Here is a 15,331-nt window from a genome sequence, read left to right as displayed (position 1 = left end):
ATTGGCAAAGAGAGCAAGGATCAATAATAGATATACAGGGATGCTGAGGAGAACATTCTCAGCCTGGGTGGATCTTCAGGTGCTGGGTCAGGCATGAGGAGACTTTCCCAGTACAGCCAGTAAATAGCCTGACAGCAACACTGGCTGCAGGTTCAGCTTTCAATCCCCACTCTCCAGGGCACTGCATCTGCTGAAATACGAGGTCTGATGCTGCACAAAGCAGGTATACAGCAAGTGCCAGGTTAAAGTAAGAGAAGAACAGGAGCTCGGTCCTGTATTAATGAGGCTACTCTTGTGCCACCTCCTCCAGCAGTGGCAGGGAGGCCTACACCAGGAGCATTCAGCTAAATGCCTAAACCCATTTTTTCAGCCATATCCATTTGGCATCCCCACCCCATCCATTTTTAACCCTTTGCTCTTGAGAACAAGGGAGCAGGCTGACATCGGTCTTGAGCCTCACTCCTGTCTAGTACGCAGGCTAACTTGTGCCCAGGCACAACTGCCACTCACACTTGTGATGGGATAACGCAACCTTTTGCTCTGCACTGCACAGTAGCTGAAAGGTTCATGACCTTACCCACCAAACCGGTTCTTTTTTCCCCCTACTGAAACACAATTCGCTACCCTAGTAAGCATAAGCTCCACCCACTGGGTGGGACATATCACCCTGTACAGATGATACTGCAACTCAGAAGAGCTAATATAGTGAGGTGAAGATTAGCCACGTGCACATATTTGCAGCTCAGAGGCCCTGGCTCCTTTGGCAAGCAACCAACAATGGCAAATCATTCTCCAGCATCACTGCTTAGAGAAGACCTGGTGGGGAAAACACAAGGCTCCCTGGAGCATTTCATACAAAATGACAGGAGGTCAACTGAATGCTCCCATTTATCCTCTCTCATAATAGATTTAAAAAAAGGGACAGATCGTGAAAGTGAAATTCAAAATATTTTGTCACAGGGTCCACTCACCGCTAGGGGCGCATCCTCCTGGTTTCTTTCAGGATTAGCTCTGGACAGATGCCCCTTTCTGCTACATGACCTGCCGCTCCTCTCTCTCTCTCTTTCACTCTCTGTGACGCAGGGTGCTCTGTCTTCATAGCTTGGCCTTCCAGCCAGATCACTGTGTTGTCTTCCCCTTTCTGGGGTATCAAAGTCCCACTGGAGCAGCAGCCCGCTTGCCACTCCAGTCAGCCTTCCAATCCGAGGTCAGTTCCAATGTTGCTTTCCCTGAGGCTGGTAGGGGTGCCTGGGCCTGCCCGCTGTTATAGGTTCCAGTCCAGGGGCCCTCTATATGGTAACCGTGATCTGCTTTCCCTCAGACCCTGTTGCTCTTTTCCTGGACTCCTTCCTACAGCTTTCATCTCCCTCTCCTCTGGGTGTACCAGCTCAAACTCTGTCCCCACAGGGAGTAATTACTGAACTCTATAGCCTCATACACCCTTCCCACTCCCAGGAAATGACTACCTCCTATTTTCCCTGCAGCTTCTTTCTGCTGCCAACTTCCTGGCTTTATACCAGCCTCTTCTGTTGCTCACCAGCTGAGCTCCTTCTTCAATCAGTCCTTCAACCTGGCTCTTCCCCAGGTGCAGCCTATCAGGTTACCAATGGAGCACAATGCCTATGGGCTTTCTTGTTGTGCCTCTGGGACTTAGGACATACTAAGTCCTGATGGGCTGAGCTGGTAGCCTTTCTCAGAGCTGAATTTGACTTATTTGAAGTGGATTTGGAGGAAGACTTAGTCCTATGCTTATGAGAGTGCTTCTTAACTTCCTGAGAAGAACCCACCCAGGGATATGTGGGTTCCTTGGCCTGTGTCCGATTGGGGCCTCATGGTCTTTTTTCGTGAGGTATTTGCAGAGATAAAGTTCCCCACCCTTCTCATATATAGCTGGGAAACAATCAGCAGACACGGCACTTGGCTGCAATGTGGCTTCCCCAAGGCAGTACAGGAAGTGCTGGTGATTGTCACTGACCGAGAAGGATCACAGGCAGGAACACAGAGTTTGAAGCCAGGAGTCCTGGACATAGCCCAGTACCCGAATGGGATTCGGGGGAGAGGGGAGGCGATGTTCCCTGAGAGACTAATCTAAAACTAAAATCTACAAAACACTAAACTGTAAAGCGATTAACACTATTAAGATTGTTAAAACAGTTAGACTATTTACAAAATAGATCATTTTTATTTTGTAAAACAAAGATGAAGGTTCTGACCTGGACCGCGCGATGGTGAGAAGGAATTTGAGCGATGGTTGGTCCACCCCATCCTTTATCCATTCAGGCGAAGACACAAGTTGAACCAGGGCACATGCACAGACCAATGGACACTAATTTAAGATTTTCTGGCTCCAAATACAGGGTGCGCATGCAGAACCCACAGGGGAATATGATAGGAACCATCACTCAAAAAAGGACAGCCACAGTTTCATTATTAAGATTAATTTGAAAGGTCATAAAGCCTCATGTTTGTGGGTATTAACAAATCATGGACTGACAGAGGATATGAAGAAATTTCCCACAGGGGCAGGTAATTCTATAGCTGTCCGCTATGGCAATTTCTTGCAGCTTCCTGTACAGTCGCTGGTACTGATCACTGTCAGAGATGAGAACGCTACACCAGAAGAACCACTGTGCTGATCTGCTATGGCAATCCCTATGTTCTTATGATTCACTTATTCACAGCTGAAAAATAATAATCATGTGTGAGAATGAGAAATAAGATTAAATGGTAGGGAAGGCCTGACAAGATAAATCCAGATGCCAATGCTTTACACAGATTGAGTGCCCCCTGCAGTTAAAAGGAGGATGAAGCAACACAGTGTAATTTTAAATAAGGTTTACTCACACTTTGAACTAAAATGGTCCTCTATCTTTTAAAGAGATGTGAATACTTTACTGAGGATATTATAGTATTGCCTCTTTAGACAGAATCCCATACCAATATAAGATGCCACAGTGATGGGAATGGTATAAAAAATTTTTAAATAGGCTTGACAGATAAAACAGACTGATTAGACAGACAAATAGATATAGAAGAAATGCTCTGTATTTTCCCCCTCATTTCTTATGACTGAGGATATTGGCCTGAAAGCAGAAGCTGTCTTTTCCTGGAATTCAACTGCTTCTGTTGCTTATTTCTCCTCTGAAGCCCAAATCCTCACACTGTGACTCACACCAAGATAGGGATTTAAGGCAGTAACACCCTGTTAACAGTAAGGGAAAGCTGTTATGGTCTAATAGGTGTATAATGTGCATTAGATAAAGCCACTGATTATGCATTTTAAAAATGGCTTAAATACATATTTGAAATGCTGGCCACAAACAGCCATCTGTTGCTTTAAGACCACAATTTAACCTTCCAGAAATTACATTTTTATCAGTGTAAATCCAAGAGCTCTAATTGGAATGAATGGAATCAGGAATGGGAGATGGAACCCTGTAGCAGTTAATTCCAATGGCGGATGCAGGGCTTGTGCAGCTCCCAGTAGCTGTCATGGGAATGGGTTGCTTCCTTCCTGCCTGCACTGTCCTGACATAGGGCTTGCATGTTGTCTTGATAATTTTTTCAGCACCCATATGCTGGACAGCTTTGCGCTCTCACTTACCGATAAGTGAGTCTATCACCAAAAGGGAGTAAGCGTCCTACACGAATAGGATTGGGAGAAGGGGGCTGCTAGAAGATAAAGAAAATTGTTTTCTAGTAAGGAAGGCCAGGCATCATGTCACGCTCCAGGAGAAATGTGAGGATGTCTCCGTTTTCTTTCTTTTAAATACTTGATTTTAATGTATTGGTGGTGAACTTGGCCAGAAAAAAAAAGAGAAGGTATAACAAGAGGTACAGTGAAGGCAGTCACTGTCCAATCCTCTGAGGTACAGCTCTGCCAATGCCCCGCTGTCCCTATTGGTGGTTCACCACAGCTATTCCAGTTTCAGGTCCTTCCACAGAGTTCTGCCGATGCCCTTCAGCCTGCATCATCCTCTACCATCTCACTCTTAGTCCACCATACACAGACAGCTGTGCCAACACACCTCAGTCTTGTCCTGCAGCATTACTATTCCAGTCCAGGCTCCCTCCCACACAGCTCTGCCAACACACTTTGATTTTGATTGGAAGCACCCATACACTGCTCTCTGACCTCTCTTGCCTAGAGACCCACACTCATGATGAATTGTTCAGTACTAGAGACTGACATGGGCCACAAAGTGAAGTTCCCTGTCTGGATCTAGAGCTGAGCTTTCTTCAGGTTCCCAATGTTTGGATCTGCATTTTTTATTTGAGCCCATTTCTACTGGGATGCAGACAAATAAAAACTAGAACACAGGACCAACACAGTCATTTCACTTGTGCCTTTCCATCTCTGTTGTGCTATCTCTGCTCTTATAAGCCTTTGTGCCAAGGTTAAATGTAAACCAATTTATCCTAATAAATCCAATGGGCCTGTGATATGATGATAAGTATTTCCTGTGGGTGTGTGAGCCAGCTTACACGTGTGCATCGATGTGCGCTCATATGCATGTGTGTGCATGTGCTGGGCATTGAACAGCCTGCTCATATTTCTTTCCTGTCTCAGGCTAGATCTCCAGCACGTCTCTCCCTTAACAATATATACAGTGGCAGCAAGTGTCAGGGTCTGTGTTTGAGTCAGAGTCACAATACACTGAGCAGCTGGAGCTTCTGACAGAATATACAATACAGCCAAGATGTCAGCAGAGGTGGCTTTGGAGTGTTTTAAAATGCTGTTTCAGTGCCAGCTTTCAACTCCAAATATGACACTTTGTTCACCCACCCCCTTTCCTTCCAGGCAATAACCCCCTTTAGATACAACTCACATCTTAAATTATGAATCTCTCTCTCTTCCTCCTTTGATCATCTACTCTCTCATTTGCTCTGCTAGGCTCTCTTGATTTCCCCCCACTAATGACCCATGTACCCAGTAGCATCCTACTACCAAGGCACCGGTAGATCATCCTCACATTTGTGTGCCAGGCACTAACCCAAAAGGGGCTGCAGTAAGCTGATCACCCTGAAAGCAGGTTTACAGCTGCCTTTTCTGCTGTTGCACTCCTTCCACATCGAGTGGCAGCAGAGGTGGGAACACTCTGTGCCTGTGAGTACCATAACAGCAGAGCTCTCTGGTGCACCCTTACACTTGTTGTTCACATAATTTGCATAGATTTCATCCTTTGGTTCCTGGGAAACATTGGGCCCCAGAATACTGTCTTCACAGGACATTAGGAAGTATTTTCATGGACAAAGTGAAGGGCTAGAAGGAGCCGACACTCCTATGGGCCTTTCCTATCTTCACTGTAAGTGTATGCACTGCTGCTGTGCACAAAGAGAGTGGGAGGATCTGATGCCACTGACAGACGGGAGAGATTCTGATCCATGTGGTCTCTCACTTTGGCTTCATGGATTCTTTGGATTCTTCATTGTTTGCTACATCGGGCTGGCTCCTGTGACATTGGACTCATGGCCTGAGCCCTGAACTGGCAATCTTTTATGCTGAAATGTCTGAAATCCAGATCAGAATGTTGTGCCTTGGTCCCATCTCTAGTGTTTAGTGATTACCACTTGAGCCCACAGTAGGTCGGGGTAGTGGGAAGCATTCGGACTCTTGACCCATCTCATTTTCTCTCACATGATTGTCTTTCTCTGGAGACTCCATTGGGACCTATGGATAAACTCACAGACACCCTGTATGACAGTGACAACAAACAAGACCACTAACTAGGGGTATGGAGGATAAGCTCTCTGATTTCACAGAAATGTGCTTTCCTGTCTAAACACCCACTCACCTCAACTTTTCACCTGCTCCCAGGGGAACTATTCCAATACACACAAGTGTGACTAGTTTGCCAATCTCCTAACTATCACGTGCCTCTGGAGTCTGTCTTGGAATCCAGGCAACAGCAGCCCATTCAAACACATGTGCATCAAGACCTTGTGGTCTGTTGCTGGTAGTTATCCATGCTGCCACTATGTTCAATCAGCTAGAACATGCCAACTTCACAAATCCCAGGAGGAGTTTCCTCTCTATTCCATGCATCCACTATTCACCATTATACCTTCCTCTGAGTGTGGTTGTAGCAGCTGAAAAGAAAGGGCATAGACAATCACAAGCATAGTACAGATAAAGTGGTGTCCTGCCTCCTACAGCACTACGAGAGTCTAATAGTCCATCTAGTATGTTATTTCAATTCTTGCTGCACCAGAAAATACCAATGGTCAATATAACCTGGTCTCCTGTCTCCAGTTCCACCAGGAATGATAGATCGACTGACAACCTAGTCTTTTACCTCTCCTCCTTCCACATCAGAAAAGAAACATGGTATATATGTTCTGAAATCCCACCTCCTGCTGCACTGGAACAGACCAATGGCCCATCTAGCCCATTATGCTTCTTCCTTCCCTATTGGAAAACACCACCCACTCTGATCCATCTAAAGTGCTTTCCTAGCCCATGAAGGATGCTTCAGAAGAAAGTAGATATCCCCCATAATACACTTCTCTGGGTAATAATCATTCATGAAGCGAGACATCTTTCTGACCTCTGCTAGCAATCAGCATTTATTTATTTGTCTAGGCATTTATGCGGCCCCATGGCTGTGATATCTCATCTGAAGCCCTACAGTCTGAGGATCCAGAGCTCTAGTCATTGTCATATGAGTTAATGCAGACAGATACACGTGATGGATATGAAAATGCCTAATCGATAAGATCCTACCAATATGCTTCACAGCATGTCCATCACAGAAAAGGTGCTGTGGAGCCGCTATGTTGTTATCTGTAGGCCAGTCAAGTCTGTACACATGGGTAATTTGAACAACTTCATCGAGACCCATCAGCAAGCCATGCATCTGTGTGAGTTTGAAGCTCCTAGCTTTGATTTTTGTCCATTTCCTTCCTTTTATTTTTCCTTTTTGTCATTAGATGTTATTTGATATGTTAATTACCTCTCAGGTGAGGTGTGTATGATCTGAACGCTCCCTGGCACGTCTGAGGCTGGGGTTTTTGATAACAATCACTGAGGGTGCACAGTTCACAGGCTATTTCCTAATCTAAGAAATCAATAGGATCATACGAAAATGAGCAAAGGGAGGGAGATAGGGAGAGCTCCAGAAAGTGTTAATGAAAAGCTGCTGTATTACAATGGCCCACCTGTGGAAGCCTATGTGATGTCTGTTTGAATACCAAATGCATTAATTACAGGCAGTGCTGCTTGGTTGAACTTCCACAGATTTCAATGGGCCTGGACTCTTGTAATGCAAAATAGGCATGCTGAAGTTTGTAGGTGACCAGGAGTCAGGGATGGCAGGAAAGAGGTGCAGCTTCTCATTCAGACTGCATTGCCATACATGCATATAACCCATAGTGCAAGCTAGCTCCTTTGGCTGTCAAGGACCGGCAGTGTGGCAGATCAAGTGTGTTCAGATTCAATAGGGCAAGAGTGTAAATATTACTCTCCTGTTAGGAAGGCAGGTCAATGGAGAGTGATACAAGGCCCTAAGTATCTGGGGGCTTTTCCAAAGCTCTACCAGCCATAGGTGGCCAGGATAGTGAGGGAGCAGCCAGAGCCTATATTCACATCATCTCACAGGGCAAAGCATTGTGCCAACGTTTTTAAATAAGAAACTGCTCTTCACCACAAATTCTGCATCAGTTACACGTCGCAACAATTCACAATGAATTTAATTAAAGCTAATGGTAATTGTATGGCACTCATCGACCCAACATCTGAGCAATACAGGGAAATGTGTCTCTTTACAGAGATGTTCAGGGGACAGAAGGGGTCTGAATGCATTTATCCACAATGGAATTTGCCCAAAAAAGCAGTCAAGAAACTACTCTCATGAAAAGTGCCATAGAATCTTTAATGCCCATGAATGGTCAGGGCCTTGGTTTTGTGTCTCAGTCAAAAAACAGCACCTCCACTACCACACCCTATCATCATGCTGATGAAATGATTTGGTACAGGTCAAAGGAAAGAGATTTACCTGCTAAATCACAAATACCTTCCTGCAGCACTCTGGGTTTTCCTTGTGTGCAGAGGTACAAGGGAAGGTGTTTGTGCTCCAAGTATAACCTAGCCCACCCTTGTTTAGCATGTGGGAGCTGAGAAAATCCCAGTTGAAGGTGGACTGGGGCAGCTTTTTGTATTCATTAACAGCAGAGCCAGGAGAGTTTGACATTTGGGGTGGGGAATACAGTTGCTCCATTGCAGAAAGGTAAGAGACAATGGAAGAACATAGAGATAATAGTTGCTGACTCAGCAACAATGTTCAATGATTCTTCAAATGTCTGTCTCAGCATATAAGAGGTGTCTCACATAAAAACGTAGCATGCCTATATTACATACACAACACTTCCAAACGTGAGCTGGAGGGAGGAAGAGAAGGGAAGGGATAGGGGAATGGAGAAAAGCACTATCAGTCCAGAGTGGAGGGAAGATGAAGGCAGAAAATTATAATAGGGTTTTTTTTCCTCTTTTGAACTTGCTGCAAGTGAGCAAATAGTCATAATTCCCATCCCATTTCCGGCCATGACAAATGTGAAGTTACTTGGAGAGCGTTGACTAAAACCTAATAGCTTTTATGGCAAATGAGGCATGAAACCTATTGTCAAAAACCATGATGTCCGAAGTACATGTCGGCACTTCATCTTCCCAGCTGTGAGCTCTTGAAGGTCTGAGATAACTACAGGGCACAGGGAGAGTCTGGAAAGGCAGAATTAGAGGCTCTTTCCGGGGCAGTGCAATATTGTGCCTGATAGGTCACCTTGTGCCCTAGGGGTTGGGCACAATATGCAGAGTAAAATACCCATGTGGCCATTTTGTTTTCTTGGAGGAGGGGCCAATAAGAACAGCAAAATCCCCAGGTGGGCCTGGAATGGGCTGGCTGATGCACAGCGTAGTAAGGTACACAAGTGCATATCATATCCCCGTGGAGGAAGGGGCACTAAGTCCAGAAGAGTGCCTGAATATACACTTTGTGTTCTTGTGCGGGGCAGTGTCAAGCACAGCAAAGTCCCCCAGTGCGCACCATGTGCCCTTCGGGTACTAAGCAGAATACAGTGCGTGGGGGAGCATGATGTGCCCTAGGAGCAGGGGCTGCTTACTACATACACCAAAAAGGTCAGGGACCAATCAGGGCAACAGAGCAACCACCCCAACCCTGCAGCGTTTACGGCACCTTCCACTGAGGCGTTATGTGGAAGTTATTCTCTTTGGAAACACTTTAAGCTTCTCGCTCTTTCATCTTCCCTTTGTATTCATTAAGGACAGCATGTTTCATGGTGCCAGCGCTCTGGGCTGTGGGCTCCAATATCCCGACAGCATTATAGGTACTTGCTTGGTATTTGCACAGAGACAAATCTCAAGGCTCTTACTCAGTTCTTCCTTAGTCCTTCATCAGGTATAACACACCGGGAGGTCAGGGGGAGGTTTGTCTGAGGAAGGGCTGAGTAAAGTCTGAGTAACAAACCCCAGAGTTAGTCTGGAAGACGCACAAGGTAAACACTACACCATTATACAATATAGACAGGTATCCACAGATGGCCCATGTCCAACACCAAACAATTGACTAGGCCGCGCGTAGTTTCTTTCTACCTTTCTGTGAAGCATTGCTTATTGGCTACTGCATGCAAGGGACCAATGGTCTAATCTGGTGTGACAAATCCCTCATTCACATGGCAACCTTCCATCAGAAAACTTGCTTACTGGACTGCTATGGCTTGTTCCAATTTACTGACCACTGATTCTGACAGAGCTGGGTCAAGTGCACAAAAACTGTCTAGTCCCTCCCAGTCATCCCCTTCTGAACAGTGGGGAAAGAAAGAGACAGCTTGGAGAAGGGGAGGATTAAAAGACATGGATAGATATAAACCCTGACAGGTGGAAATGTTTGCTGTCAGAGGGAGAGGCTGACATGCCAAGTCAATGCCAAGCACACCAGACACCCAGGGCAAAGGCAAACACGTACGGGAGACAAACTGCAGGGATTTAAAAATAAAATAAATGGACAGAGACGTCTGAGAGGTCCAGAAGCTGTGACTTCACAAACTGGGACCTACAGGAGTTTCAGATGAGCCACTTAGTTAATTAAGTCTGGGATCGAACTACACCCAGTGCTGGATTAATTTCTTGTTTCGTGGTTTGGCCTGTCATCCTGAGTACAATGGTGATGAGTACTTTAGGAATATGTATACAGGAGACAGACTAGATTAAGTTAGACAGACATAGATTTCATTTATGTTCCTCTTTGATTCGTCATTGCTGAGGGAAGAAAACCCAAGCCCAATTGTACGTAACTCCTTTGGCACCAATAGAGAATCTCGTCTGAACTTCATTACCCCAGAGTAAATCATGAGTAGCTACACTAAAGCCAAAGGAATGACACTAATAACTCTGATCAAAGGTAGTTGCAAGTGCAACCAGAGTCAAGCCCAGAATAAATAAGGGGCTTTGCACTGGAACATAAAATAGAACACTCTGGTGTTGGGATTCGTTTGCAACTCACCAGTTGCTAACGAGTCTGTGCTGAGTGCTGTTGTAATGGCTGTATGCTCCTTTCCAGCTCTTGGGAATAAATTAAGAAGACAGAACCCCTGAAAAATCCATCCTGGGTTTTGTGCAAGACCTAGAGCTAAAACACAACACGTTGGGATTGCTAGCTACTCCACACAGACTTCCAGAAAAGCAAAGCGTATTAAATGAAGGCTGTTAATCCTCCACCTTAACCCTGAATCTAAATCCAATTCAGTGTTTCCAGTGACACAGATGTAACCCCTGTGTCACTGAACGGGCAGTCATATGAGTTACAGGTGTGGTCCTGTATACATGTGAGTGTGCCTACAGGTGTGCATGGACGCATTTAGTACTTGATTGCAGAACCCTCCCTCATGTTGGTGATCACCTATCTGAGTAGTCCCAAGAACTTCAATGGCACTATGCATGTGAATAAGTGCCCACTATTGAGAAGGGTTGGTGCACAGCCAGGTGTGTATTTCTCCTTTGGGGTGTATTTATGTCCTTAAAGAGTGTGTGAAGTTCGCACAGATCCAGTTTTGACATTTAACAAAATTTTGTAGACTCATTTTGAATTTTTGGCTAATTCTAGTGAAAATAAAAAGCAGCTCCGGCATTTGGCCAGGAATAAATCCCTTGTCTTTACAAACAGGAAAACAAAACATTGTCCTGGAACAAATTTGGAACTAAAATTTTAATTCAGCCCAGAGTATAATGTCACCTTACTGGCAGCAAAAAGTTGTGTGTCAAAGGAAATGGGTTCTTTTCACCAAGGTTCGAATTTACCAGTTCCCAAAAATGCTTGAAAATTCTCAGTGTCACAGGTGCAAACTGTTTCAGCAGAAATCCCGGGGGAGGAGGGGGCTGGTACACATATGTTTACAAGTTCTTTTATTAGTGTGCAAGCAGTGCACAGTTTTTGGAGACATGCTGTGTCATTGTTCCTTTTGTGATGCAGTTTCCTTTTGGGAAAGCCGTCACAAATAGCCAGGGAGTTTGCCAGCTGCTTTGGTCTCGCTACCTCCAGTCATTCCTTGGGATAGAGATGCTTCCTGGGAACAGGGCACTGGTGTTTTTCCTGAGATTTTTGGAAGAGGGGTTTGGCTGGGTTCCATTTGTAACCACCCCTGTTCCAGGACAGGTGTATAGAGAGTCAACAAAACAAATTACATTCAGATAATACCCAGACTCTGCATGACTGATTTCTCTTCCAATGGGAATCTAGTCTGCAAGGCCCCAAAATCTACTACCACTTGGCAAAGGGGCAAAAATATTTTGGATAGTTTCACTCCACCCTACTTACGCGCTCAGTAGCACAGAGTATAACATGCTGCAGAATGCAATGCACCTTTGTTGTAACGAAAAGAAAATTACAGCACTAGTATTAAGCCACCAAAACTTTAGTTTCTGCAAACCCAGAAGGATCCCTCTACAATCACAATTTCATAGCTGTAATTTTCTCTTAGTGCTGCTCCACTGCTGATAGCAACACTGGAAATAGTCGTTTAGACAGGACTCCAGTGTTCTTACCACTGTCAGCCTGTGCTGAGTAAGACTGGACTAAAGCATCAGTAAAAAAAAACTTGCAACCTGTCTACACTACAGCTTCCCCGATCACTACTACTAATGAAGCTGCTCTGGTGGGCAATCATTCCTGCAAACTTTGTTAGTGTATATTAAGCCCAGGAAGATCTATTTTCCTGCCTGTATACAATATGAATTCTGCACATTGCATTTTTACACTGTTTACAAAAGAGTTCCTACTCATATTCTGGAGTACATTATGCATTTGTCTCAAATTGAGTCACATAAACTCTGCAGTAGTGTATTGGTGTGCTGAACTGAAATCACTACATTGCACAGTCATTTTCATTGGTTCATTTAGGAAGAACTGACTATGTTACCAATCTTCCTGGTTCATGTGTTCCCTCTCCTAATTCCTACAATGAGTTCTTGCAATGGCATATCACTGGGTGGAATTCAAAATTCAGTGAGTTACCTGATTTGCAAACACACGTTTAGCAAACAAATCCACTAAGCCAGTCATTCTGCCCACCCAAGCCCAAAGGTAGTTCCTGTGAGTATTTGAAGTTGTCATTCTGCCTAACCCTCTCAGCCAGTGACACTACATCACTGGATGATGATGACATACAACCTAAAGCTGGACAAATTTCAAAGGGGCTATTGATTCCACTTCAGTAAGCACCTAACTAACAGTTCATGTCTTTATCCCACATGGATCTAAATTTCTGTGTTATGGGAATTTAGCCAGATCAGTTGAAATTTCCAGTACAACTTGGTTTAAACTCACAGACTCATAGATTTTAAGGCCAGAAACGCCCATCATGATCATCTAGTCTGATCCCCTGCACAGTGCTAAATAGGAAATAATTGTGTGTGAATGAGTTTCCTGCTATTATTTTGGTACACCCAGTTCCATTCTCTTCCAAGACTCTAAAGGGCTGAAATGAGTGTACATTACAATGAAACCAAGCAAACAAAATGATAACAGAATTTTACATCTTTTCATCTCAACAGGATTCGGCTTAGGTTGTAGGCAAAGGCCAGGATCAGTTCTGGCTGAGCCAGTTCCATCTAACCCAGTGGCTTTATTTCATTGCTCAGCTTCAATAGATATGTGGATTTTTTTCTCCCCATTTGAGTAGTTATTTTAACTCGAAGGCTTTATGCAGCTCTAGTTCCAAAGTCAGGGTTTGATTTATGCCTGGAATCCATCCGTCCGGCCAGGCTCGAGCAATCCTTTCTAATGACATGCTGATTACTTGTCGGACGGCTGTTCGCGACACAGTCAGTGTTTGGGACCTGCAGTAATTGCTTCATGTTCACATGTACGAGTGAGCATGACTAATCCGAAAGAGCATCTCTATTTTTACACTTTTTCATTCCTCCCTCCATAAACATTAAAAATTATAAACAAGGTTGTAAATGTGGTCTCCAGCATGGAGAACAGGTGGTACTAATGGCTGTTACGTATCCCTGAAGGGGAAGACTGGAAACCCACTATAAATTACGGTGATATTTCTGCTACATAAGAATTTGCCTTTTTCATTGGTGAGAGTGAGAGAATCTGCTGATGAAAGACCTGTAGGGGGAGCATCGACTCATATCAGCCACTGGGTTTTCTTTTCCCATCACTCTTTGAAGAATATTAGTTTGATACATGCACATGTCACTGGCGAGTAAGAATGGTGCTGTTGCATAGAGACCTCCCTATCTCCTCAGACACCTGAATTTATGTTCTTTATATTCTGACACACATCTAAGCCAAAACTCTCCTCTCATTTACACTGATGCAACCACCCTGACATTGAACCCATTGAGTGCAATGGAATTGCCCCCAGGATACTCAGAGCAGAATTTAGCATTTTAAAAAGAGAGATTAATGAAAAGCCTCTCCAAAATAATCAGTAGGATCAAGGTTTCATTGTATGAACCACAAGTCAAAGACTGTCCAACTCTTGAGGTGCAGAGCATAATGAATGGGAGTTGTGGGTGCTTTGCCCCTTCCCAGGATCAAGCCTCAAATTTCTAAAATTTGTTGACGAGCTCCCTTCTGAATTTGCAGCACTCAGACCCTTTCCTGATGTTCTCAGGGAAAGACTTCCTCGTGGAAGCCTTTCTTCAGGGAGCCTTTTATTGATGATGGAAACAGATTCTGTCGGGGAGAGGCGCCCCTCCTTGAATGGCTACGAAGAGGAGACCACCCCACCCATCACAGATGGAGAATTCTTCCAGGTGATTCCATTCCCATGCAATGGAACAGATGGGCAAGTGAGTGGAAAGTCTGAAAGGACCTTCTCTACCTGATTTACCCATTCTGAAGGCTGCAGGGCAGCACTGATAACCTCATGGATGGCTGCCTCCACCATGGGCTTTTTTAGGAATCAGTTGTCTCCGCATTTCTAATGAGCATCAATATGCCCCTGTCCCTGACACACAGCTTAGCCCATGGTTGAGGCTGGTGCTGTGAACATGGAACCAGAACCATTCCCTGCCAAACCACCTTTTGTGCAGGACCCTGTGAGTAATGCTCTTGCTCTGACCTTTGTGCCCAGCGATCTGTGATCTCCTCCTCCAGATCCAGCAGGGATGCTGCCTGAGCCATCAGAGTCTTGCTGCAGGGCAAGGATTTGAGCTGCAGGATGAGGAGTCCCAGACAGAACTTGGATCCCATTTCCTCCAGCTCTCGTGTTCCAATCTGCAGGCCCTAGAGGTGAAAACCAGAAACCTAGAGTCATGAGTCTGGAATCACCCAATTCGGGGTAAGAGGAAGAGATACCATCCAATATAGGCTACAGCTCTCTGGCGTATTCCTACAGGTAGGAAAGTCTAGAGACAGGATGATGAAAGGAACCAGACAACACACCAACATGTTTACTCCATTGGTCAAAGATTGCAAACACCTATTTTTACTTTGCACTTGCTCCATACAGATCTTTTCATCTGCAGAGAGATTTACAACCATTAACATGGTTCCGTGGCCTCTCTTTTACAGGTGGGGAAACTAAGGCAGAGAATTCAGACGACTTGACTATTAATGAAGTGTGAGCCACTGTAAGAACAAGTATCAGACTCCATGTGTTCCTGGCTCCAAACCCAGCCCTGAACTCAGAACATTAGACCACACTCCCTGTCTGTTAAGAAAAGAGCCATGGGAAGGCAAACGGGCTGTGTCACGGAAACTGTTAGCAGGGGCAGAGATAAAAAGGAAGGAGGGGTGGGAAGTTCTTTACAACTTATGAATAGTTTACAAAAATCAATAACAAAGTAATTACAAAATAACAAACA

At 44.7% G+C, this 15,331-nt stretch overlaps 1 protein-coding gene across 1 annotated transcript in view; it reads right to left on the bottom strand.

The window, feature by feature from the left end:
* AGBL1 (AGBL carboxypeptidase 1) overlaps window positions 1–15,331 on the bottom strand; it is a 338,276-nt gene that overhangs the window by 86,911 nt on the left and 236,034 nt on the right. Inside the window, exon 22 of the mRNA XM_067555656.1 lies at window positions 14,587–14,750. Coding sequence (XP_067411757.1) covers window positions 14,587–14,750 — 164 coding nt within the window. The remainder of the gene's footprint in view (window positions 1–14,586; window positions 14,751–15,331) is intronic.

This window comes from Emydura macquarii, unplaced genomic scaffold (genome assembly GCF_026122565.2).
Source record: "Emydura macquarii macquarii isolate MOO-44397 ecotype Brisbane River unplaced genomic scaffold, CSIRO-AGI_Emac_v2 contig_1644, whole genome shotgun sequence".
Classification (NCBI taxonomy): Eukaryota; Metazoa; Chordata; order Testudines; family Chelidae; genus Emydura; species Emydura macquarii.
This window is presented reverse-complemented; position numbering and strand designations above follow the sequence as displayed.